The sequence below is a fragment of the Neovison vison genome, chromosome 13 (assembly GCF_020171115.1).
Source record: "Neovison vison isolate M4711 chromosome 13, ASM_NN_V1, whole genome shotgun sequence".
In the NCBI taxonomy this organism is placed as follows: Eukaryota; Metazoa; Chordata; class Mammalia; order Carnivora; family Mustelidae; genus Neogale; species Neogale vison.
This window is the reverse complement of record NC_058103.1, coordinates 96,722,082-96,749,437: the sequence shown is the minus strand read 5'-3', so window position 1 is coordinate 96,749,437 and position 27,356 is coordinate 96,722,082. Positions and strand designations below refer to the sequence as shown.

Here is a 27,356-nt window from a genome sequence, read left to right as displayed (position 1 = left end):
CCCACCCTTGTATCTGGGCTTTGTTACCTGGAGCTGGTTTCTGGGACTTGTTTTAAGTGAATCCCCTGGGGGAAGGGGAGCAGGGACAGTTTAACTTTAATGGAAGCCTCTTGCTAAGTAGGTCCTTACATTGCCCCCTTTTCTTGGGAGACTAGTCAAATCTTTGACTTTTTAGCCAGTTCTATACCCCCCTTTTTAACGGCTGCTAGACTGTTTTAATGACTCCAGTGTGATTTACCCAGAAACAGTATTTCTCTCCTAAGGTTATGCAGAGCTCCCCACTTCCCTTAACAGTAAGTTAAGTCCCCCCTTTTTAATTTTGCAATTGCTCATAACTCCCACCTATATCTTAACAACAGGGGCAACAATGACTTTAATGAACTCATTGTTTTTTGAGTCTAGTTTTAGTCCAGGATCGGCGGGGTCCATTGGCAGCAGCATTCACCTCTGGGGGGCGATCTTGTCCTCAGCTCTTTTGACATGACCGGCATGAATCCAGGCCCTGATGCCTCCTACTTTTATTGCTGTGGGAGTGGTCAGGATGACAGTAAATGGTCCCTTCCAGCAAGGCTCCAGGTTTCCCACTCTAGGTGCCCCCTCCAGTGGCAGCGACGTATCTAAACCAAGTCCCCGGACTGGGAAGGGTGTGGCTCCACCTCCGTCTCCATCCCAGTGTGGGCAGTCCGGATCCCTGCATGGGCTCTTTTAAGACAGACTGTAATGCCTGCAGTGACTGGAGTACAGACTCATCAGTCATTTCTGCTATAGCAATCTCTTGTAATCGAGGGCAATGGGCAGGTCTCCCGAACATTATTTCAAATGGAGTCACCTTATTTAAGTAGGGTGTACATTGCACCCAGAGGAGGGCGAAGGGAAGGATATCCACCCACCCACCGCCAGTTTCCAGAATTAATTTTGTCAAGGTCTCTTGAAGAGTCTGATTCATTCTTTTTACTTGCCCTGAGCTCCAGGGCTGGTAGGCACATGTAGTTTCCAATTAGTGCCTATGGCTTTGGCCAATACCTGTGAGACTGAACTCACAAATGCAGGGCTTTATCTGACCCAGTCACAAGAGGTAACCCACATCTCTAGTAGCTTTTTGGCTACCATTCCTGCCATCTCATGTTTGGCAGAAAAAGCCCTTACCCAGCCTGAAAAGGTATCTACAAAAACTAACATATACCTGTGCCCATATTTTTCCAGTCTCATCACTATAAAATCTATTTCCCAATAAATTCATGGTTACTTACCTCTTTCTCTTTTCCCTCTTCCCATTCTAGTTCCTCCCGCATTTACTGCCTGACATTGAGCACATCTATCAACCACATCTTGAGCCATACACCCTAATTTAGAAATCTGGAACTGCTTGCCCATAAACTCCTTAAGCTTGCGTGTCCCCAGATGAGTGCCCTGATGTATTTGGCTTACTAATTTCTTCTAGTCTTAGCCCAATCTCCTTCCTAATCTAATTTAGTCCACTTCTGTAAATGTACCTGCATCCTTGACCAGGAGGGCTGTGGCAGCAATTATGCGCAGGCAAGGGTGAACCCAGCTGCTACTGGATCTAGTTTCTTGCTAAGATAAGCTATTGGCCTTTGCCAAGGCCCCAGAGTCTGAGTCAAAACTCCTTCAGTCACCCCTGCCTTTCCATCCACATACAAGTGGAAGGGCTTGGTAACATCTGGGATGGCCAATGCTGGGGCACTCAGTACAGCTGTTTGTAATTCCTGAAATGCTCCTTCTGCCTCAGCTGTCCACTCTACCATAGTGAGTCCCCCCTTAGCCAGTTCATAGAGAGGTTGAGCCATCTCCGCGAACCGTGGTATCCACAGCCTGCAGTAGCTCACCATCCCAGGGAATTCCCTCATGGAGACCAAAGTCTAAATAAGTGGTGTGGCTCTTACAAAGCTGTGTTTTCATTGCTGACACCCGGTACCCTTTTCCCTGCAGAGTCTGTAAGAGAGGTCTTGTCCCCTGCAAGCATGACCCATAGTCCTCAGCAGCTATTTCCATTATTTCTACTAACTCAGTCAGCTTCTTCCTTTCAAATTCTTCAATTTTCTGAAGTTTCTTCCTTATATCTGGGGCTGACTGACTGGCAAAGGCAAGATCGTCTACACGAGTTATCGTGCAACTTCTCTGCAGTTTACCTTAAGCTGTCTAGCTTAGGTAAACAAACATTTAATAGCAATCAAATCTAGAATTTGACACCTATAAAGGCATGTTATTAAAACAATTTTTCTCTCTAAAATAACCATTTCCAGAGATATCCAAATCAGGACGTATTCATTTGAAAAACAAGTCCAGTTTTAACAAACTTGGCCTAATAATTTACATAAGCTCAGCAAGAACAGTAAGTAATCATATAGATTTAGAATCTGCTTTGCTGGAACTTCTCTTAAGGAATCTCTAGGTTGAACTTTTAGTAGCCTCTCTGGGCCAGAAGCCAAGCCACATACTTGCCATCAGACATGCCTGCAATACCTGTCAGATTTGGGTGAACTCCTGAGGTGCCCAAAGTAATCTGAGGTTCCTCCTCCTACCAGGGAGTGACATTCTTTAAATACTCACCTGGTCAGGCTGCTGGGAACTCTGTAAGCAAGGTATCAGGCCAACAGTTCCAACGGGCTTTAGGGCTCCAGGTTTTATAAAGTCAACCTTAGTTCCTTTAAGCTGGTTATATCTGAGTCTTTTCAAATATGACGTTCCAGTTAAAGCCTTGGTGAAATGACCAGTGTTTCCAATGCTGTCCTGTTACAAGGAGAAGATTCTTATTGAACTTATGCAAATAACTGATTGCCAAGGAAGAAAGAATACTTAACTGAGACATTTAGGTTTCAGAGGGTTTAGATAGAGAAAAAGTTGAATGCCTTGATTTGTTTACAAATGAATACCTTTACATCTCTATTAGTTACAGATAACTTAAGAAAAAGTTTCCCTAGCCTAGAGGAGCAAACATTACAGAAACAGCAATGTTTAAAACATTAAGAGACACAACATCACAACCTTTCAGTTCTTCTAGTCCCATGTTACTAATTCTAGTTTAGTCTGAATGCAGCCCTTACTTCTGTAAATTTTTACCCATTTCAGTTCCCAGGATTTTAACATATCAAAGACCTGTATTTGTCCTGAAAGTCTTCCCATATGAATTTCCTGCAAGGTGGAATTCATCTTACAAGAGAACTTAAACAATTACAAAAGAAAAAACTCAGAACAGATATAGTTAAATATCAAGTGATGGCCCTTATCAAAACATTAAAGTTGTAGGAAATGTATAGAACCTCTAGAATAATTACAGCATTTACCCAAATGCAACCCAAGATTTATCATTGGGTTGCATTTGGGTACTTGCATCAGTACTCGATGAGTAACTTAGCATATCAAGGAAGCCTTATGAGTCAAAGAGATCTCAGTTACAACTCTGGGCAGTCAAAGAGAAAACCATTTACATTTCAATTAACCGAAGAAAACTTTGCCCTTTCAAACAGAGAGAAAACCAGCTTTTCTATACCAGTGTTTTTCCTTTTTTAATTTTTAAGCCTGCAGTCTTAAGATATGAGTTTTCTGTGTTTCCTTCCCATGAATGATGTCGCAGACAAAGGGAGGAGGATCTCTAAGATGCTGTCACGTCCCTCACAGGAACTTAGGAGCATCTTAGCTAAGGTCGGTCCTTATAAACCCCGGATCAGGCTCCTTTGTGGAGTAGATGACCATTATGCCATATGACACCCCGCGAGACTCAGGGTGCAGCCCACTCAGACTCCATAGCGGAAGTGGTGGAGCCATACAGACACATTCACACAGTCAGGCACTCTTCAGATTCAAACAGGTAGGACACCTGTCCCCACTGGCTCTCCCCTTAGAATGGATCTAGCTCAGAAAGTGGCCCCGGGCCCGTTTTTATTTATTATTCAAACAGAATCAGGCATCTGGTCTTTTTCTCTCCTTTTTACATATTTCCTACTTTTCTACAGAGTTGTTTCCCTTATTTCCATCAGTCTTAATTACACTTAGCCAGAATTTTGTACTCTTAGAAATACCTTAACCTCTACTGAAGATTAAATATAAACCAATTGTGAACTGTTACAACAGAATTCTTTAGATGGCGAATTTATCAATCAGTTAAGCACAAAACATGTTTACCAACAGATTACAAAAGCACAAACCTAGTTCCAGAAACCAGCGCTCTAGCTTTTTATCCATTTGGTTAAAGTTTCAGGTTACCAGAGAATTTGAAAGCTACCTTAAGAATGACCCATTAAAACTTTGAGACAGACAATTAATCATTAGTTTAGTCATCTCTTTGCTAATAGATTTAACACAGATTTTAACAAATAACACGAGCTTACTTGACTTTAAGTAAAAACTCTGAAGTTTCACATTTACTACTGTTAACTGAAAAGACATGTTCATCCTAATTAACCCAACAAGCTTAACTTAGTTCAAATACCGATTTACGTTCCACCTGGGCCCACTCCACTTTGAATGTTTACCTGAGACCCAGGTGGGAAGATCTGGCGTTGAGGGTATTAGGTCCAGAGAGTGCTCTTCTTGTTTCCCGACAGTGAAGAACAGAACAAAGTGCCACCAGAATGCAGAGAAAGGGTTCCCAGTTCTAGGGCTCATCAGCTCCAAGAGAGGAGCACACACCATGCTTTCCCACCAGCAAGAGGGAGGGGCTAGGTATTCCAAGTAAGGCCAGAGAGGGCAAGGAATGTCCCCGAAACAAAGTTTGTTTTGGCAAACAAACAAACTCGGGAATATTCCTGAAAGTCTCTGTCTCGAATTAGACTACCCCCAGTTGGCTCCAGTTATAGCCATTAAAAGTCAGAGTTCCCTTACTCTCTGCTTGTCCTATTTCTTCAAACACAACAAACAGGGGGAAGACACAGAAGACAACAAAAAGAGAAGACAAAGACAACCGCAGGCCCAGGAGTTCTTACCCAGAACCTGCCACCGGTGGGGACTTTTTGATCTTCTGGCCTTCCAGGGAGACTTGAATCTCCTGGCCGCCTAGGCGGACTCAAACCTCTAGTGACCACCTAGGGGGAACTCGAACCCCCTGGCTGCCCAGGGGGACTTGAACCCCCTGACCATCTAGGTGACTGCCTAGGGGGACTCAAACCCCCTGACTGTCTAGGGAGAGTCAAACCCCCTGGCGATCTACCAGTGGAGGGAAGGGGCGTCTCCACATCCTCCACCCAGACAGACCAACCGATCTCACAGAGCACCTGGAGATCGTCGGATCCCACAGAGTAAAATCTGTGAGATCTTACCTCGAGGCTTTTCCCAAAAATTCTGATGCTTGCTCAGTTCTTGTCATTTAATCCCAGACGAGCCCCCATATGTTATGCCCCAATAATGGGTCTGTGATTAAAGGACCGAGACTGATATAAAGTGAAGGTCAAGCAAAGCTTTATTTCACGCCAACCACCAAGAATCGAACCGAATGTTCAGGGATGCACCTCTTACAAGAGAGGGTGATCCTTCTCTGTTTCACAGTCTAGCATGGCAAAGGCCATGCAGTCAGGCCTGGCCATGCACAGGTGACCAATGAGATTGTAACAGACACAGGAAACTCCACAGTGATGGTAGGTGACCAACTGAGTTACAATTTATCGTAATAGACATTTGATTTAGCCTATCACACCTTGGTTAGGATTGGCGCCCAAAAGGCTCCCAAAGGGCGGGGCCCATACTCCTTGGTAACCAGGGAGACAGTATGCATCCCCCCACTGATCAGATGTCTCCACCTGGCCTGACCCACCCTTGTATCTGGGCTTTGTTACCTGGAGCTGGTTTCTGGGACTTGTTTTAAGTGAATCCCCTGGGGGAAGGGGAGCAGGGACAGTTTAATTTTAATGGAAGCCTCTTGCTAAGTAAGTCCTTACAATTTCTTTAGGCACATAACAATGTAATTTTCATTTCCATAAACCACTCTTGAGAATTTGACTAGTCTATAGAGTGAGGAGACCATATGTATTAGTTGCACCTTTATGACTGGTACGTTATGTTCAGGAAAATTTTATCACCTCTCTGGACCTCAGTTTCGTCATCTATAAAACATGCAAGCTGGAGGATTGACAAAGCACTAATAAAAGAGAATTTAAATGCATAGCGACTGGAGTGTGTTTGGACGGGGCTGTGGAAATCAGTTCACCTTTTTAATTATTCCTGCAACACCGACTGGCATTTTTCTGGATGAATACCCAAAAGTCCTGCATTACGATTTTAAAGATCAATAATATATAAACTTCTGTATTTATTTTCTCATCTGTAAATTAGGAATAATAAAATACTTTATTTTAAGATGCTATAAACTGAGTGTTTGTTTCCCCACCTCCACCCCAAATTTGTATATTAAAACCTAAATCTCAATGGGATTGTATTTAGAAGTGAGGCCTTTGAGAGGTGATTATGTCATGAAAGTGGAACACTCATGAATGGGATTAGTGCCCTTACAAGAGAGACCATGGAGAGCTCCTTTAGCCCTCTCTCATGTGAAACTGGTTCATAGCTATGAAACCACATATATGCCCCTGTTGGCTGAGGGACATCCTTATTTATGTTCATTCTCTTGGCTAATAAATAATAATGTCCCTTTTCACTCTCAAAAGTGTCCCAATCAGACAGCAAATTATAGGGTCACCCTATTCAAAGCACACTGTAAGCCCTAAAAGAATTTTAATGTTATTATTATTACCACTACTGATATTGTTTCTTCAAGAGTCAAAATTAAAAGTTCACTTTTAATTCCGATCTAGTAGTAGAGGTGACAGTAGAGGTGACAGTGATTGACGTTTCTGATTGGGAGGGAAGGATAAACTGAAAAGTTTCAAAGTTCTCTTTATTTTTTTAAAAAGACCTTATTGATTTATTGGACAGATAGAGAGAGCATAAGCAGGAGGAGCATCAGAGGGAGAGGAAGAAGCAGGCTCACTGCTGAGCAGGGAGCTCGATGTGAGGGGCTTGATCCCAGGACCGTGGGATCATGGCCTGACCCAAAGGCAGACCTTAAGCGACTGAGCCACCCAGATGCTATAACTTCTATCTTTATAGAGAATCAGAAAGCAGTGAAAATGGAATGGGTGTATCAGGAAAACACAGGCAGATCTGGGCTTGGACATCATACTAGACACACTGAGATTTACTGTGGGGTAACTGTCAGAAGGCACTGAGGCATTCAAAGCAGTGCCTTTGAGAGAGCCTTGGGTTAACCATGTACAACTTAGCATAACTCATTGGGACAATGGTGGGAAACATGGCTGTACCTCAGTCTCCCCGGGGGGAAAAATGGGACAGACAAGTTTGTAAATAGGAAGCGAAGGGAGTGAATGAAGCCTGGAGGCAGAGGGGTCTAAACAATGCAGCTTACCCTGCACCTAAAGATTGCCTTTGGCTACTCCCTTCTGTGTGGTAGACAATAGAGTGGTCAGAAAGAGGAAGGGAATAGATCCAGAGCAGGAGGTATCTTATCTGCAGTCCCCTGTCTTGCCCTATCTCCAAAACTGCCTCTCAAGAGCCCTCTCAATTCCTGTTAGGTTCCTGGGGGAAGTTGCCTCAAGACACCTTCAAATCTCTCGGATGTACCCAGGCCTCAGAAAAATGGACCATTGGGGATAGAATCTCAGACCTGGAATTGGCCAGCCAGCTCAGATGACTGGGGTTACAGCTGAAGAATGAAATCATTCTTGGCTTAAGTTCTCAGTGAACAATGTAGTTTTTGCTTAACATTTCTGAGTGCTTCTTGACTGATCAAGTTTCAGAAAATACTCTCTTCCAGTGAAAAGTATTTAGACTGGGTGTAGGAGTAAGTCAGAGAGGTCTGGGGTTTGTCCTGAACTTTCACTGATCTTCCAGCCCCTTGAGAGGATGGCCCTTATAATCAGTTCATTTTGTCCAATTACGAGTCTAAGGAAAGAGAAGAGGGCTCTCTCTGGGATGATCAAATAGATATGCCTGCTTATCTGCATGTTATCATATCAGTCTCAAAAACACTTTCTGTTCCTGACTCTATGCCCACTTAACTTCATTTGTGACTTTGTGGAACATCATGTAGTGAGAAAAAGCATGGTCCTGAATTAGAGCCCCAACGTCATAGTATAGCTTACGGCTAACTACGTGATGCTGCTTATGCGTTGCTGTACGGCACACTTACTAAACACCAATACTTTCATTATCTCTGATTTTATGGCTTAGTTGTAAATCATCAGTCTTCAGCAGGGTAGGGTAGAGATAAGGGAAAAACTGCAAACACATCCGAAACTTTTGGAGTTCATCATGGTGGGATGTGCAAAACAATTCTCAGACTATGTTAGATGTATTACAAGAGTGAGAATGAGCACAAAGGTTAATGTTGTGAAGAGCCAGGGTTCAACCTGGACATGTGTTTATGGAATAGGTGGAGGAAACAGAGTGGAGGAAGAAACTTTTTCCTCTACCCTCTTAGGTTCAGAGACTAGGAATGCACAAATTAAACTGACAAAAGATAGACTAGCAAGAGATAAAACCTGAGTTACATACACATATACAGCACCAAAAGTAAACCCTAATGGATTCTATGGACTTTGGGTGATGTGTCAAAGTAGGCCCGTCATTTAAAACAAATATACTGCTCTAGTGCAGAATGTTGACAATGGGGGAGGCTGTGCATGGGGAGACATGGGGACCCAGGGTATATGAGAATTCTGCTTTCTGCTCATTATTTGCTGTGAATCTTAAACTGTTCCCCAATTGATGTCTATTTAGAAGGAAAAATTAAAAAGTGATGCTGATTTCTTCAAAAATTTCAGACTTTTACTTACTTCACTCAGCATCATCTTTTCCAGTCCTGTCTATGTTGATACAGAAGTTGGGTATTCATCTTTTGTGATGGAGGCATAATACTCCATTGTATATGTCAAGCAGAGAGAGTCAATTATCATATGGTTTCACTTACTTATGGAGCATAAGGAATAACACGGTAGACATTGGGAGATGGAAAGGTGAAGTGAGTTGGGGGAAATTGGAGGGGGAGACAAACCATGAGAGACTGTGGACTCTGAGATACAACTGAGGGATTTGGAGGGGTGAGGGGTTGGAGGTTGTGTGAGACTGGTGGTGGTTATTATGGAGGGCATGTATTGCATGGAGCACTGGGTGGAGAACTGCATGGAGAATTTTGTACATGAACAAAGAATTTTGGAATACTGAAAAAAAATAAAAGAATGTCAATGCTAAAAAAAAAAAACAACTTTCAAAGACCCAAGATACAGCGACGGTGGAACTGTTATGATTAAAGGTGGCTAAAGACAGATGGCAACTAATGTGATACCTGACACTGGCCTTGAACCCAAACTAGGGGAAGCACACAGCTGAGAGAGCATATGTGATGCAGGAAAGGCTTCTGCATGCATAATCTCCAAGTCTGTACTTCTGGGCCCTCCGCATGACAGGCACAAGCCCTGTCCTACACCATCCCTACCCATCAAATGCACATGAGAGGGAGGTGGAGATGAGTGACCATGGAGGTTAAAGCCATTGCTCTACACAGGAGGACCTAGAGTGGGTCAGGCACAGTTTCAGGATTTGCCATAAGCAGAGAAATGAGAAGGAAACCTTGATTTTTATCAAGAATGTGTGGACAGATCATGTGATTGATCAGATTCAATGAAACCCTCCTGAGAACAAGCTTTCGGGTTCTTGGACAGGCTACACATGGAGGCCATGTGCCCAGAGCAGATATGCTGTGTGCATTCTGTGTGGACAGACTGACCAGACCACGATAAATGATGTTGATAAAGAAGGGAATTAGTCCACAGCAAAGGAGGAGACACTCAGACAGAAGATCTTTATTCCATCAGTGGTCTTTCATGATCATTGACGTGTGGGAATGTTGATTTTTTCAAAGACCAGCCCACCTGTTCCACTTTTTTTGGTAGGAAGAAAACCGTATAGAGACATCCAATGGATGGAGAGTCCACATTTATCTTTCACAGTCCAGTGGGCCATCTCCCAGCCTTCTCTGCTGCTGTCATAATGATTCTAAATCTTCGTGTTTGCATTTGAATGCAATTAATTTTTCTCTTTCCTCAGTATTGATGGTAAGTCAACATCTGTACAGAATTTGTCATTACTTAATATAGTTTTTTTTCTGCCACTGCAGCTGTCATTTTAATTCCTACTGCTCCTACTTCCAGTTGCCGATAGTGGCACGCTTAGCATAGACTCCTCCAGGGAAAGTGTCACACAACTCCTCTCTGTCTAGTGCTGAGGCTCATTACATCCTTCTGCCTTTTGCAAGGAGACCTCTGAGCCCCTCAGACATGTCACCTCACTCTCAGGTGTGGAGAGAACTGTTGACCTGGGATTTGACTGCTGGCCCTCAGGTTGGATCTTGCATGACTCCTTGTGGTGAGCTAATTTAACTTTCCTTCAGATTAGAGTCTACAGTCCGTGTCGTCTCTTCCTTTAGGAAATCTGTGCTTTCTTGGGGTACATGAGTGGCTCAGTGAAGCCGTCATTGCTTGATTTCAGCTCATGTCATGGTCTGAGGGTTATGGGATTGAGCTCCATTTTGGGTTCTGGGCTCAGTATAGAATCACCTTGAGATACTCTCTCCCTCTGCCCCTGTACCACCCCATTCCCCTGTTCCCACTCACTCTCTCTCTAAAATAAATAAATAAAATTAAAAAAAAATAAAAAGAAATCTAGGTTTTCCTTTTCCTATTCTCCTGAGGCCATGCCATTTCTGTGACAAGAAATACAAGAGCTACTGACACCTCAACCTGATTCCTTCTATTAGGTATTTTATTTCTTCTCTCTATGCCTTGTCACCACCATCTCATATCCCCTTACCTCTCCCCAGCCACATCAGGCTCTTTAGGGGGAGAGAAGATGCCAAGTTTTTCCTGCTACAGGGCTTTTGCACTTGTTATTTTTTCCTGCCTGAAATGTCCTTTTATGTGACTGTCTCCTCATTTCTTAAGTTTCACTTTAAATATCCCCTCATCAGAGTTCTTCCCTAATGTATAAATAATGATTGTTGAGAAATAGTTGAGTAAGGTAGAGTAACTGAGTGGTTGGGTGAAAGGAAATTCAGCCTTTTACTAGGTTACTTTCTCCAAGAATCTGCTGAAGTGTCCAGGAATATTTATACAATATATAAGTCCATTGTGATTACTGATCAGGTCAATGCACCCCTTTCCCTGAGGATGATGCTATGTTCCTACACTGGTACCTACTTAATGTGAACACAGATCCTTGCGTCTACTTCCCCTGCACTTGGCTTGAATACTTTGAACCTATGCAATGTAAATATCAACACTAAGATGAATACTATTGAAAGCTGCTCTAAATTGGCTGACTCAAGTCCCATGAGAGAAGTTCCCCTACTGGGTACCCACTTTGTCAAGTGCCAGTTTGTCCTGGCCTTCTCATGCCTTCCCACTGAGAGGGGCCTTGAGAATTTAGCACCCTTGGAATCCAGGCTCTTGAAACCTGAAACTTCATATTTCTGTCTTTGTTTCTAAGACCTGACATAAAGAAGTGGCATAAAGGAAGGTGAGTCTGACTAGCACAGCTTTTAAGGGAATCGCTTGGTTTGGAAAGAACCATTGTGCAGCACAGATAACTGACACACTTGTAACTACTTCAGTAGGTGGCCTTTCAGATAGGCATTATGTTTGGCTGCTACTCAAAGACAGATCAGGCTACAAAGCACTTTGACCTACCCTGGACTGTTAACCCATTGAGTTGGTAGTTGGAAAGGAAATGGAAAGGTATGGAGGGGTAGCAGAATACGCCATCCCAAATATTCCTTTTTGGCATAAGAATTATCTTAAGCTGTTTATTGTGAGAAAGTGTAGACCAGGAGAAGTTCTGAAAGCAGAGTAGAGGTTACACCTTTGTAGGGGAAATTTACATTAGAAAAGGGTCCAGTACAGGAAGTGAGCCATGACAGGGATCACTTTCATCTGGGAGAGTCATTTTCATTCCAGGGCCAATTTCCTTTCACAAAATTTTCCTTCTCTCACCTTCCTCTGAATTGCTTTTATCCCTTTTAAAGCCCTAGATCCCTATCCTTTCCTTAGCCCAAGATGGTCCATAAGTCCCAGGTGGATAGCTGCTTTTTAGTCTCATATTTTTGTGGGGATCCTCTATGTATGTACATAATTAAAATAGTTTTTGTACTCTGCCTTTATATACTGGGGGTGGGACTCTCAGCTAAGAACTTAGAATGGTAGAGGGAAAATTATGTTTCCTCTCCTACATCTAGGACCTAACTTCTTAATCCCAGCCAACTTCTGAATCCCAGTCTCTCAATTTCTATGTCTTCTACCTCTTCAAAAACACTATTACTCTGTGATATTTCAGTGTTAAGTAAGACAGAAATGTTGTTAGATCCCTAGTACTTTTTTTTCTTGATCTATGCTTTCTCTTCATGCATTGCAATAGATCATGGAAGAATTGACTCTAAGCCTACAGTGGATTATTCTCCCCAATACTACACGCATTTAAAACATTAATGATGAAATATGGAAATCAACAGTAAAGATGTAGGCTGCACTGGTTGTCAGGGTTAGAACCTGTGAGTGAAAGTACTGTGGACATTTTATGAAATATCTGTGCCATCTCCAAATAAACATAGGTCATGGTTTCAAGGGAAATATGTAAAAAGCTGTGAGTAGAGTTTGATGAGATGGAGAATATTCTTGCTCCAAAGTTCCAAAAACCACAGAGGTGAGAGAAGTGGGAGAGGCTCTGGGTTGCAGATTAACCTCAAAGGACGCCCAAGACCCAACTAGTTCTCCTAAGAATGTCAGCAAATGCAATCTAGATGGCTCCAGGCTGGCAATGATGTGAAAGTCATCCCACACACACACACTCAAGGTCATTACAATGGAGCAGAAAGTGATTTTATTGCTGTGAACAGAATGGAACAAACTTGGAAGACGTTCCAAGATTAAAAATATGGGGGCCTGGGTCCTTCCTTGCCCCTTTCACTATTGCCCTTCTCCAAAACACACAAAGTACCAAAGCAGAAAGGAATGCTATTTGTTTTTGTCCCCAGCTCTGGTCTGGCATCATGGCCCCATAATTCTCTCATTCCCCTCCTTCTTTCTTCTATGGGAACCATGGAAATCAACAATGAAAAAAAAAAAAAAGGCAGAAGGGAGCATAAGAGCATCTGCACCAAGTGTGAAGCGAAGTAATGGGAACCTGAGTCTAATCAAACTATCCAGGAGGCTGTGATCTGATACTGTTTAAGTGTACAGGAAGCAGACTATTGGGAGGGTAACCTGGCTGAAACTCGTTACATTTAACAAGGTAGAACCGGTTCTGGAGCATAGTCTTGTAGCGGCAGTCACACTGTCCCTCCAGAGTGATAGCAGTAAGTCATGTTAATATGATTCTCTCTCCAGTTGCAGTATTTCTGGGCAGCCTCACAGTCTGTCTTGGGCAAAAGACAGGTAGCAGCCGCATTCTGGAAGGTGTCGTGCAGAAAGGTGTCCGAAGGTTTACAAGTCTGAGTATAATTATTGGCCCCATGCATTTCTGTCTTGCATTGGACAGGACCTGCTCTTACATGCTGAATTTCAAACCCTTGAACCCTTTGAGGTTTGGAGGCCTAGCAGCAAGTGGCACTGGCCCCCATGATCCCAGCAGCACCAGGAGGAGAGGAAATGGTCCCAGAAGATCCAGCATCATCTCTTCTGTGTGGGAAGAGGGAAGAAAGTGATAGAATGATAGTAGTAGAAGCAGTTAGAGCAAAATTATCATTCACAGCCATTTAGATCTTCATTGAGCCTTTCAAGATGTCTTAAGTCTATTTTTGTAAAACCATCCTCTTTCTGATGTGATTCTCACAATTCTGTGAAGGTCCTCAAGCCTGGGGAGGAGAAATGTGAGTTAGGATGACTTTTCCTCTGACTGGCAGATCCCATTTCTCTCTGTCCTGTGCTTATGGGTCCAGAATCCTGCTTCTTCCCTCCTCCCTCCTAGAAAATTTCTTCTCCGTTTATTTAACCTGGGCCATCTGGCCATCGTCTCAGCTCTAACTCCCCAGCCCCCAGGCTTTTCCTATTACCAGGTCTCCTTGCTTGGGGTCCTGCGGAGGATAGAGGCAGTGGTTACTCCCCGGCTCAGAGGCTTTTGTTTGCAGTTCCTCTGCCAGGTATGCCAGCGTGGTCTGCTTGTAGCAGGGATAGTTTCTGAGCCCTAGGAAAGAGGAAAGGGAAACCCAGGGCTTGGAAGATGCCCTTCTTGTGCACAGTGTGGATGAGATCCACATCCTTCAACTCACTGTCTAAAGCCAGTATCCCCGCAGATGCAGGAAGACCAAGCCTCCTTAAAGGAACAAAGGAGAAGTGATAACTTCCTCAAAGAAATTGTGAGGAAATGGTGACTTCCTGATATGGGTTTGGTGCTTCCTTCTCCATAGGAAGCTTCAGTGTTTGGAACCTCTATGCTTTCTGTTCTTTAGGAGAAAACACCCAATGTAGATTTGATACAATATTTGCTAGGTACCTTGTAATGTTGTGAATTGCAACAGCAGACTCCAATGAATTATTGATTTATGGGTATGTTGTTGGGCCAGACTCTCTCCTACTCATGTATCTTGATGTATTTGATCCCAGATCCCAAGTTGTGTCTCACTCTCCAGAAGAATGCTTATCTCCAGATTTTTCTAGGACCTCCCAACAACTTTCTGGAAACCCCTTAGCTTCCTTTCATGTGTATAAGTTGCCCCTTATAGATTCAGGAGTTCATAATCTAATGAAGGAGATGGTCAGATAAATAGAGACATACATTGTACATTAATAACTGTAAATACCTCTTTTGGCTGCAGTGCAGGAGGTGCCAGGGGGCTCTGAGGAGCTGGTAGATAGAAGGCTCTAAGACTTGAACTTATTTTCGGATTAATAAGAAGTTAGGTGAAGAGGATGGTAAAGGGCATCCCATGAGGGAACTGCATGTGAAGAGGAAGCCAGAAGCTGGCTCCTGGACCCATTCTGAAATCATAAGGATCACTGTAATTTTATTTTTTGCATGGTACACTTAGGTCTAAGTTGTGTTGTTTCCTACTTAATTATGTGTTACGTACTCTGTTTGAAAAATGTATTTATTTGTTTGAGAGAGAGAAAAAGAGAGAGAGACCATGAGTGGGTGGAGGGGCAAGGGTGAGGAGGGAGACTCCCCATCCAGCACTTCGTCCTATTGGGGCTCAGTCCCACCACCCATGAGATCAGAACCTGAGTGCAAACCAATTGGAAGGTCAAATGACAGAGACACTCAGGTGCCTCTGTTTTCCTTACTTCTTAACCTTCAGCACAATCAGTCATTAACTTTGTCTTTTTACTTCTACTCTGTGGTACCTAATGATTGTAGACACATAACAGTGACCAGACAGAAACATGTATCTTGATGTATCTGATCCCAGATCCCAAGTTGTGCCTCACTGTCCAGAAGAATGCTTATCTCCAGATTTTTCAAGGACCTCCCAACAAGTGTCAGGAAACCCCTTAGCTTCCTTTCATGTGTGTAAGTTGTCCCTTATAGATCAACAGGGTAAGAGGGCAAGGTAGCTTTGGGAATGCTCCCCTTCTTTCTCCTTGGGCTGCTCTCTAGACTACAAAGCTTTCCTTGCTTTAAATCCAGTGTCTCAGAATTTGGTTTGCTGCACATTGGGTATACGGACATGTTGGAGTCTGGCAACAGAGACCCATGGACACGAAGGAGAAAGGCCAGTTTGGGGTATTTGCCTCTTCAGTCTGTTCTTGCTTTTCCACTGGTGCTGTAATACACTTACTTGGAATCTTCTTGTTTTTTGGAGGGCTCACAGAAAAGTCTCCTACAGGGACTCCCTGCCTCTAGCCTCTTTTCCTTCCAATCTGTTTTACACATCCCTTCCAGATTAGTACTCCTTGAGCATCAATAAAATAGGGGAACACTCTTGTTTTTAATGTCTTAGATATCTACAGGATAAAAATGATGTCTTTTCAGAGCAAAATCATAATATACAAGGTTGATATACAAAAATCAATTGCTTTCTTAGGTACCAGCAATGAACAACTGAAATTTGAGAAAAAAATTTACATACACACCCAAGAAAAATGAAATATGTAGATATGAATCTACTAAAAACATGAACAAGATCATTATGAGGAAAACTACAAGACTCTGCTGAAAGAAATCAAAGAAAATCTAAGTATATGAGGAGATCATCTTTGTTCATGCTGAAGGAAACCAGACTCTGTGACCCCAAGCTATGGCTCTTTGACACAAATAATATTTTGTACTAAAGGCAGTTAAGAATCCATAAATGCAGGGAAGGCTCTCCTTTTTTGCCTAAAGGCAGGAAATAAATTCTTTTCCTGGAGACAATGTTACCAGCCAGAGGTGGCACCAGAGGAATCTGGAAACAAACCTTGTTATACTAACCCTTTTCTTTCTAGTTATTTCTTCCCCATTTCCTACCCATAAACCAAACCCCTTTATCCTGTCAAGTCTCCAAAATGTATTGTGTCTTTGTCTAAAGGGTATAAAAGCTTCCAGTGCTAGTCGTTATTTTAGGTCTTTTTTCCCTTACGGAGTCTCCCATGTACATGTGAAAATATAAGCGAATTTGTATGCTTTATTCTTACTTATCTCTGTCAGTTCAATTTTGAGACCCAGTCAGAGACCATAAGAGAGCTGAGGAAGATGGCTTCTTCTCCTACAGTGATATTATGCACTGTCCAAACCCATAGGAATATATAATGCAGAGAATTGATCATAATTAAATTGTGGACTTTAGTTAGCCTTCATCAATATTGGCTCATCAATTATAGGAAAAGGACCCCCCCCAAGGAAGATGTTAATAACAGGAAAACTGTTATTAACAGTTGGGCTGTTGGGCTGTATGGGTAGGAAAGCAGGCAAGGGAGAAGCACGAGAGAATTTTCTATTCTTTCTACTCAATTTTTCTGTAAACTTAAAATTGCCCTGAAGAATTAAAGCTACTTAATTAGAACCAAACCAAACCAAACCAACCTGAACCAAACAAGCTGTCTGTGTATCTAGTCCTCATGTATCCTATTCTACAGCCACAAGCCCCACTTCCCTCTGCAGTGCCACAACTTGATAGCACCCTGAGCCCACTAGCAGAGGCAAACAGTATCAGATTACCCCTGTGCCTAACTGGAGTTCCCAACCCTGGCCTCTCTCATCAGAAGTGCCGAAGAGACTCTTAAGAAGGCCTAGATTCCAGGCCTCGTGAAACAGACTCTTTGGGAAGCAGGTCTTTTTTGCATGTCTGTGTTTGATGAGCTCCATGGTGAATCTCATACCCATTCCTAGTGGAGAACCATTTTTCTTAACTGACACTGATTTTCACCCAGTTCCCAAGTTCTCAAGACTGGACTTCTACCTAATTCCTGAAACAAAGTTTGTACCTTATCTTAAAACACCTATTTGAACGACTGCAAGAAAGATTGGAGAGGACACAACTGGAATAGTCTCCCTCTCCTCCCTATCTCTTTTAAATTATCCCAAATCTTACAAGTGTAGTGGAGGAAAAATATCCATTTCTTCTACCCTTCTACATTCTCAGCTGGGACCCTATAATAATAAGAATAAGAAAAACCCAAACAGATTAACAAGAGAAAAGAATTCCCATTTATTTCACATAGGTTTATTATGAGAGGAGAGCCTTCCCAAGGAAATAAAGCTCTAAAAAAGTGGTTAAACCTGAGCGCGTGTCTGCTAGGTTTTGATGAAAGGTAGAAAGTGGTGGAAAGATGTGCTAGAACAAAGGGTACAAGCTAAGTGTAGCAACTGGTGGGCAACTTAGCAAGATGTTTGTTCAGATGTCACTCCATTTTTGCAGATAATGACACTCCTTTCCTCTGGGTGTAGGAAACCTTCTCCCAGGAGGGTTTAATGACCTGCTTCCAGAGAAGGTCAATAAGTCTTTCCTGTACCTGTCCTTTCTCAAATTTCTTCAACTTAAAAGATTAAATTTGCCAAGTTGCCATATTCTGTAATAGGATGTCCTGAACTCTGTCAGAAGCTGTGTGTCATGTGAATGGACCCTGGCGGTTGGCTTGGTCCTTGGTCCAGGCCCATAATCCTAAAGCAAGTTCAGGGCATTTGATGTGTCCATTTCGGGGTCTCTGTTGCAACACGCCTGTGTTTTCTCCACACTGCTGCCTGGCTTGAAGGGGATTAGTTCGAAGGCCTGCTATTTGGGCTGTTTCTTTCTCTAGACTTTTATATGCTTGCTGACTGCAAAAGTAATGGTGCCAAATTCTTGTCACCGAAATTACAGAGCATTAGTATCTTGAATCATATACGATATTCAGTCATATTCAACATCTTAGAACACTCCGTCTTCCCTGGTTGCTGAGGTCTTTCTGATCAGGCACCTGACAAGTGAGTGGTCAGAACAGTGAGTTAGAGACTGATACTACCTGATGAGCTCCACGTTCTTTTTAAGGTTTAGTATTATTGTTTCTGCAGAGCTACGGGTTTGATTGTCAAAATGGCTGACACTGAGGAACACTGCCTGAAAGTAAGCCAGTAGGCTTCAGATAAAGTGCACCTACTCTGGACCACTAGCTCTCCACCACGACGATGGTTAGTTGTGTGGAAAGCAGGGGTGTGTGCTTCTGTCTCCTGGGCTGCTGCGGGGTGACAGGTGGGGGTGTCCGGGTCAACTCAAGGTTTCATCGTGGTGGTACTTATAAGTTTTCTTCCTAATGCCATTTTCTGGACTTTTTTCTAATTTTAAGATTTTATTTATTTATTTGACACAGAGAGAGAGATCAAAGTAGGCAGAGAGGCAGGCAGAGAGAGAGGGGAAGCAGGCTCCCCGCTGAGCAGAGTGCCTGATGGGGGCCTGGATCTCAGACCCTGAGATCAAGACCTGAGCAGAAGGCAGAGGCTTAACCTGCTGAGCCACCCAGGCACCCCATTTTTTGGACTTTCTATTACCAGGATCTTCCTTACTGACAGAGAAGGGGCTGCAGTGAGGTAGTCCCTTTAACTTTTTCCTTTATATCTATGGATGCCTTGCACATGCAAATGGTAAGCATAAATGCAACACTGAGAAAGAAATCTGGTAAAAAGGATGTTTTCCTTTGGTCGTTGTTTGTTAGGTCCCAGTTTTCTTTTCCAGACGCAGTTCAGTTCTTTATGTCTCTTCACGGTCTTTATCTATGACACAGACTTAAGTATTAAATATTATTAATATGTGTGATGGAATATGATATAGCCATCAGAAGCATGAAATCTTGGCATTTGCAACAACTGGATGGAACTGGAGGACGTTATGCTAAGTAACAGAAGTCATTCAGAGAAAGACAATTATCGTATGATCTCACTGATCTGTGGAATTTAAGACACAAAGCAGAGGATCATAGGGGAAGAGAGGAAAAAATAAAACCAGAGGAAACCAGAGAGGGAGACAAACCATACAGACTCTTAATCATAGGAAACAAACTGAGGGTTTCTTATCTGTGGAATTTAAGACACAAAGCAGAGGATCATAGGGGAAGAGAGGAAAAAATAAAACCAGAGGAAACCAGAGAGGGAGACAAACCATACAGACTCTTAATCATAGGAAACAAACTGAGGGTTTCTGGAGGGGAGAGGGGTAGAGGGATGGGGTAACTGGGTGATGGACATTAAGGAGGGCACATGATGTAATGAGCACTGGGGATTATATGAGACTGATGAGTCACTGACCTGTACCTCTGAAACCAACAATAATTGTATGTTAATTAGTTGACTTTAAATGAAAAAATTTAAAACAATAATAAATGAATATATTATTACCAAAAATATGAATAAAAATAAAAGTTTATTGACAGGGCACCTGGGAGGTTCAGTGGGTTAAATGTCTGCCTTGAGCTCAGGTCATGATCCCCGGGTCCTGGGATTGGAGCCCCTGGTCTTGAGTGGTCAGGCTCCCTGCTCAGTGGGATGTCTGCTTCTTTCTTGACCTCTGCCCCCTCCCTTGTTCACAGGCTCTCTCTCTCTCTCAAGTAAATAAAGAAAACATTAAAAATGGTGAATTAACATGTATCCTCATGCATGTGTTTCTCTCCTCTTTTCCCATCACCAATAATAACATTTTTTTTTATTTTTAGAAGATTTTATTTATTTATTTGACAGACAGAGATCCCAAGTAGGCAGAGAGGCTGGCTGAGAGAGAGGAGAGAGGAAGAAGCAGGCTGCTTGCAGAGCAGAGAGCCTGATGGGGACTCGATCCCAGGACTCTGGGATCATGACCAGAGCCAAAGGCAGAGAGGCTTTAACCAACTGAGCCACTCAGGTGCCCCACCAATAATAACATTTTATACACAATGTTGTACACTATTTCCTGTTTCCCACTAAGAATAAATTTTGGACATATTTCATGTCACTAGCAAAGGTGTATTTGGTTCTATTTGCATAGTATTTTGTTGTAAGGAAATGCATCACATTTTAACCAGTCCCATGTTCAGGACATTTTGTATGTTTGCCAGCTTTTACCAGTATAAACCAGTTAGAAGGAATATACTGGAACAAAACAGCAGCCCGAAGGCCCATGGATTTATCTGTAGTACGCATGCTGTCCATAAGTCCCTCCGCGTGTTACCGGTCTTCCCTGGAGATAAGTTTTGAAGCTCCCGCATGAGTGTGGGTTCTAGGGGCTGTGGGTTGACAACAGGAAACCCTTCCAGATGCACTTGCTGTTACCAGACCTAAGGAAGCCTAGGAAAAGTGAACATTCTGGACACAACTGAGTAGTTGTTATTATTATTATTATTTTCCATAATGGGTATCTGAGAAGTCAGTTATCAATTGGATTATTAGACTTTGGTCTTTTAATGCTGGAGACAGTTAAAATAATGGCCATTTTAGTATATGGCGGACAAACTAAGGTACTAGGATGGACAGCTAACTTATTTTTACATTCACTTGGAACATACTCTGGAGCAGATTGAAAGTTCCCATTTGTAAGGCAATTTATCTAAATTGCCTCACTGAATCCTCACACCAGACTACAAGGTAGTTCTGACTGTCCCCATGCTAGAGATTGTCCCGAGGCCCAGACAGGGTGGTGATAGCAGGGAGCAGCAGAGTCCTGAGGGGCTACTTTCAAGCTCCAGTGCTCTTCCTTGGGCACTGCTGCTCAGAGGGAGGCAGGGTGTGGTGGGGTTAAGGTCAGGTCTGCCCATTCAGGCTGCCTCTGAGTCTCATCTCTAAGAAGGGTATATCATCCAGACTGAACTACCTGGCTTGTCAGGGCTTTGTTTCCTAGGTAGTCATGTTTCCTTAACAAAATGTATTTGTAGAATGTGACAGATGGAACTAGCCTCTGTTCCAATGGTTTTCTCACCTTTCACACCCCTGTCATCTCCAGGTGCAAGCTGTGTTTATTTTTTAATTTTTTTTATTATTTTTCAAGATTTTATTTATTTATTTGTCAGAGCGAGAGAGCACAAAGCAGGGGGAGAGGCAGGCAGAGGGAGAGGGAGAAGCAGGTTCCCCGCTGAGCAGAGAGGCCAAGATGGGGCTCCATCTATAACCCTGGGATCATGACCTGAGCCAAAGGCAGACATTAAAGGTCTCGGGTCATGATCCCAGGGTCCTGGAATCAAGCCCTGCCTCAGACTCCCTGAGAGCCTGCTTCTCCCTCTCCCTCTGTTGCTCTCCCTACATGTGCTCTCTCTCTCTCTCTGTCAAATAAGTAAATAAAATCTTTAAAAGAAAAAGAAAGGAAAAAGAAAAAAAAGTATTGAGGAAAGAATTGATGGTTTGACATCTCCGTGTGTCTAGGCTGGCTGAAGGAATTTCAGGAGTGCGTGGATGCTGCAAAAACTACAAGCTCTGGACATCACACTATGGAACTTAAATAAAATATCAAGGCTGCCATAGAGTGTACCCGCCATTCCTTAAAGCCCAAGAGACAAAGGTAGAATTCTGGAAAAGTGAAGCTATGCTTCCTGTGAGAAAAAATGATTTTCCTCCTCCTCTGAGTGATTTGATCAGTGAACTTTCCAGAACAGGACGTTCAATAGAACCAAGGGAACTATGTACCCTACTATGCCATCCTTTCTGATCTTGTTTCTCAGGTCTCCCTAGACCTACTTCCTTGATGCCATATCCATAATTACTTCTACCTTACTTTTCTGTTTTTAAAGATTTACTTATTTATTTGAGAGAGAGTGAGAGAGAGTGAGCGCAAGAGAGCACATGCAAGGGAGGGGCAGAGGAGGAGATAGAGGAAGACCGTAAGCAGGCTCTGAGCTGAGCACAAAGCCCAATATGGGACTTGAGAGCATGATATGCATGAAATCAAGAGTAGGTCCCTTAACAGACTGAGCCACCTAGGTGCCCTCCCCACCACTTAGGAAAAGGGAGACTGCAGGATTTTCTTCCTGAGTCCACTCTGGTAGCAGAAAGAACAAGGACTGGAGGCCAGGAGACCTGGGGTCTAGTCTCAGCTGTGTCACTAAGTAGCAGCAGCTGTGAGCAAGTCACTTACCCATTCCTGAGACTCAGGCTGTTCCTCTGTAAAAGTGGGGATTACTATCTCAGGGATATCAAGTGGAACACACACATTTACCTCCATCCTTCCTTCAATAGAGGCTACCGTTCAACCTCATCGCTTGTTGGAATTTTTTTCTGCAACATTCTAGGCAGGCCCAATCCATTAAAGTGGATACATGAGTCAAAATCTACTTCTTCTTGTTTAATTTAATAATCCTTATGGACCCTTCTAGTTCCTAAATGGAACGTTCTGACTTTCCAACTAAGAGATGGCCATTTTTGTGATCTGGTAATAGCTCACTCAATAAAAGGAAAAGGAAATCTTAGGATCATAATTACATCCCCTACCCCTGCCCAGCCAGGGTCTGAGCAGGATTTTCTTGAGGTCACCCTGTCCTTCCTTCCATGCCAGAGAGTTCGGTATTTGAGCTCACCCTCCATCAGCTCACCCAGCAGGACAGTCCCAGACTGTAGCTCCCTTTCATCTCAAATAGCCCATACTTAACAGCTTCATATTTGGCAGCAAGGCATCTCTGAGAAAAGGAATGATCTCAGGTCACCGAGAACCAAGAGTCAGGAGCAAAGGCAAGTAATGATTCTATTTGATGCTTACGAAATCTACCCAGATTCACAGTTCTCACCCAAGCAGGAACGCAATCACACGACAGTATCAGGATGGCGACAGTTTCAGAAATCCAGGTGGTTGCAACTGTGTTTTACTGAAAGAATCCAGGAAGTGGTTTACACAGGGACCCCCTCACCCCCGAAACCACACAGGGGCATGTCCTGGGTAGGAACGCATGTGTGTTTGGGATAGGAGACCTGACTGGAGTTCTTTCAGATCCAGGAAGGGAGAGGGGAGAAGCAGTTGCCACAACAGGGAGGTGGGGCATCTTGCTTCTCTGGCCTCAGGTGCAGACCTACACAGAACCATCAAAGTGGACTGTCTCATACTGTACACACTCACAGGCCACGATGATGAATTTCTCTTGCTGCTTGGTCTCGTAGTCGCATTTGGGGTATTTGGAGCCTTTCTTCAGGCGGCAGTCGGTGATGCGCATTTTGGAACTGCTTTGGTGGCAGTTGGGCTTCCCGTTCTTGCAGGTTACATTTCCCTGGAAGCAGATGACCTGGACATCTGGCAGAGGCTCGTGGATAAACGTGTTCACTGGCTTGCAAAATCCAACCGTCATATTCCGGCGCTTCATCATTTGGTTGCAGTAGCTGGCGTTGACGGTGGAGGTGTTCGAGTCCATGTGCTGCCGCAGGAACTTCTCGGCCCTCGACTCCTTGGCCAGAGAAGGCTGGACACAGCCCAGCACCAGCAGCACCAGGACCAGTGGTAGAAAGAGGATGAAGAACCTCTCCTGAGCCATGGTGGTCTCACTCCTCTGGAAGAGCCTAGCCAGGAAAGGGAGAGAAGAGAAAAAGCATTGCCTGAGGAAGAACCCCAGCTCCTACCTGTGGCCTCCCTGGCTCACAGTCTCTGTGTCAGCCGGAAAGGTACCCCTCCTCCTGTGCAATTTTCCAAGGATTGAGATGCTCACATACACTCTTGTCCAAGAGTATTTAAGTCCTACTAGCTGGAGAGAGGTGGTCTTTCCCTCTGGTTGGTGACTTGACAGTGAACTAAAATCCTGCAGTCCTATGTCTGAATATTAGAGATTTTAAAATTTAAAATCTATTTGAGGGGGCACCTGGATGGCTCAGTCTGTTAAGTGTCTGCCTTGAGTTCAGGTCGTGATCTGAGGTCCTAGGATCTAGTCCTGTCTCGAGCTCAGCTCCCTGGTCAGAGGGGAGCCTGCTTCTCCCACTCCCTCTACTGCCCCCTCTGCTTGTGCTTTCTATCTATCCCTGTCAAATAAATAAATAAAATCTTAAAAACATTAAAAAAATACATTTGAAGAATGAGTACATTTATACCCAGTGCTCAAGGTGCTTATCCGGATATCCTTTTTTTTTTTTAAGATTTTATTTATTTATTTGCCAGATAGAGATCACAAGTAGGCAGAGAGGCAGGCAGAGAGAGAGAGGAGGAAGCAGGCTCCCTGCTAAGCACAGAGCCCGATGTGGGGCTGGATCCCAGGACCTTGGGATCATGACCTGAGCCAAAGGCAGAGGCTTTAACCCACTGAGCCACCCAGGCGCCCCAGGAAATCCTTTTGAATAAGACATGAGCTGAAATGTATCCCTGAAATACCACATGACCTATAGGATCATGACGGACCTATAGGTCATGATCCTATAGGTCATGTGGTATTTCAGGGATATTGTTCTCCAACACAAGGGCAACAGCCCAGTTCCTAACACCAGCATCATAGAGGGATGCCATTGTATTCCCAAGAGCAATGCTTCCCTCCCCCAGTGCCTTTGTTTCCCTGCAGCCCACATGCTCCATCCCGATATTGGTCCAGCTCAAGTTTTTCCAGGTGCTAACCTCAACCACCCTGGTCCCTCTAATCCAACACAGAAGAAGAAGGAGTCCCTAAGACCATCTCTTCAGCCACTGACCTGGATCTCTAGCTTGGTGTCTAGGACAGAGCAGAAGGCCAGTCTCTGTGATCCCGAGATCCCTGGGGAGGGAATCTTATACAGATTACAAAGGGGTTTGGCTTCCAAGGAAAGATAGGTGGGAGGAGCATCTTGGTTTCACTTTAGTGGGAACCAAAGACATTGTGAGGAAGGATATTGTAGGGAACCATTCACACCACTCTTTTTTCAGGACTGCTGAGAAGGGTGAGTCTTGTTTATAGGAACCTGGTACCATGTGAACCTCATCTGTCTGCTGGTTCACAAGGAGCAGCAAAGAAAGCCTCTACGGTAATGATGCCTGAACCGCAGCAAAGTCCTTGTCATCTCAGGGGGCCATTTGCATCAAACAAATAACTCTTGCAGGTTTGCAAAGGACACATAAACATGTGCTCCCCAGAGCACCAGAGAAATGGAGGTCCTCTGTCTCCCCAGGAGTCCTGGCATGGCTGGAATTCCAACAGCACCTCTTCTGGTGTGGGGGGCATCCTGCTTTCTGCAGCTGGAAGACTGTGTGGACCTAGGGTCTAGGAGGGGGGGTCTGGGCAGGGAGAGGAGGAGACCTACAACCTCACCCAGTGTTGGCCACTTCAGCTCTCCTGCGTGTGGAAGGTGGGTGTGCAGCAGTTCTTGGCCACAGCAACCACTCCTACAAGGTCAGAGTGGAGGAGAGGAACTAAAGTCAAACGAAACCCCCAAGGGATGTCAGGCTGGCTCAGTCACCAAGGCACGGGACAAATCTTATGACTTTGCTTCTGTATCCATGTCCTGAAACTGTGCCCTGGGCTTTTCACTTCCCGAAAGTGGCAGCTGGAATGCTGATGGTGTAACCTGACCATGTGAACGGCTTTTCCCCTCTTTAGCACATCATAATCTTAATTCAATACACTGGCTTTGATTTCTCAACACACCAACATTATTTACTCTGGCACTTAGAAATGAATAAAATAAGGCATTTGCTGACAAAACAATAATATAAAACAATAATATAAAACAAAACCTAATGGAGTTATATGACTTCATTAAAGCAGTCTTCCACTAAAAAATTTCTAAGAATGGATATGAGGTTACAAAGAAAGGCTACTCATCAGAAATATGAATTCAGGAAGGAATAGAGAAAGATAGTGATAAGTATGTGAACAAATCAAAGATCTTTTGACTATATAAAGCAATAATTTCTTGTTGAGTTAAGAAGATAAAATTAAAATATATGTCAGGAACATATTGCCAAGTGTTCAAGAGATGACTAAAAGTATTGATTAGACTTTCCTGTTTAGTATGCATTTGAGAATTTCTAAGAAGAGCAATGAAAAGAAGGGAAACACAGGGTTTGAATTCCAAACTAGCAGAGAATAAGGAGACTGTGGATCAGTTAGGAGAGTCTAGTTGTGCTGCGGTAACAAACAATCTCAAAATTTCAGTAAAGTTTCTTTTTCATTCCTGCTACATATCTATCTTGGTCCAGCCTAGGGGCTCTGCCTGCTATTGTCACTTGGGAAAACAGGTTGGCACAGGCTTCCTCTTGACACACACTGTCTTAATCAAAGAGGCAGAGGAAAGAACATAGCACTGGGATGCCCCGGTGGCTCAGCTGGTTAAGCATCCTGCTCTTGATTTTGGCTCAGGTCATGATCTAGGTCATAAGATCAAACTCTGAGTTGGGCTCTGGGCTGAGCTTGGAGTCTGCTTGGGATTCTCTCTCTCCCTCCTCCTCTGCCTTTTACGCCCTCTCTCTCTCTGTCTCTATCTAAGTAAATAAATAAAACCTAAAAAAAAAAAAAACCAAAAAAGAAAAACAGTACCGCAGAGGACAGCTCTTAATGCTTCTGCTGGAAGGGACATATGTCACTTCTATTCACACTTCATTGACCGGAGAAAACCTCATGGTCACATTTAAGTACAAGGGACAGAGAAATAGGATCCTTCTAGGTGCCTGGAACGAGAGAATTATTTTGAACAGCTTTAATGGCTGTCACAGAATGACAGACAATTACACCACTAATCCAAAAGAAGGGAAGAAAGGATAGGAAATAGAAATGCCAGACAAATGAGACTAATAGCTAAGGCAAAGTAAGGTAGTAGGTATTCACTGAGGAAAATAAAAATGAATAATTGTGTTATATAAATGGACTAAATGGTACAGTTAAAAGACAAGATTGATAGAAAAAAAGTAACACTCTTTCTCTGTCTACGTGCATATATACAGAGTATACCCACACACTATGTGTATATTTATATATATACATGTACCTATAGATAACTTACAATTTTTAAAAATGTTTAAGAAGGTAATATTTTATTAGATGATGAGATGTGATAATCAGGAG

The 27,356-nt window shown here is 43.3% G+C and overlaps 1 protein-coding gene across 1 annotated transcript; it reads right to left on the bottom strand.

Moving 5' to 3' along the window:
- Window positions 1-23,194: 23,194 nt before the first annotated feature.
- LOC122893401 (ribonuclease pancreatic-like) lies at window positions 23,195-25,096 on the bottom strand. The gene is made up of 2 exons (XM_044230379.1): window positions 25,012-25,096; window positions 23,195-23,901 (listed from the first exon to the last, which is right to left on the bottom strand). The coding sequence occupies exon 2, from the start codon at window positions 23,874-23,876 to the stop codon at window positions 23,421-23,423; it is 456 nt and encodes a 151-aa protein (XP_044086314.1). The 5' UTR covers window positions 23,877-23,901; window positions 25,012-25,096; the 3' UTR covers window positions 23,195-23,420.
- Between the last annotated feature and the right edge of the window lie 2,260 nt (window positions 25,097-27,356).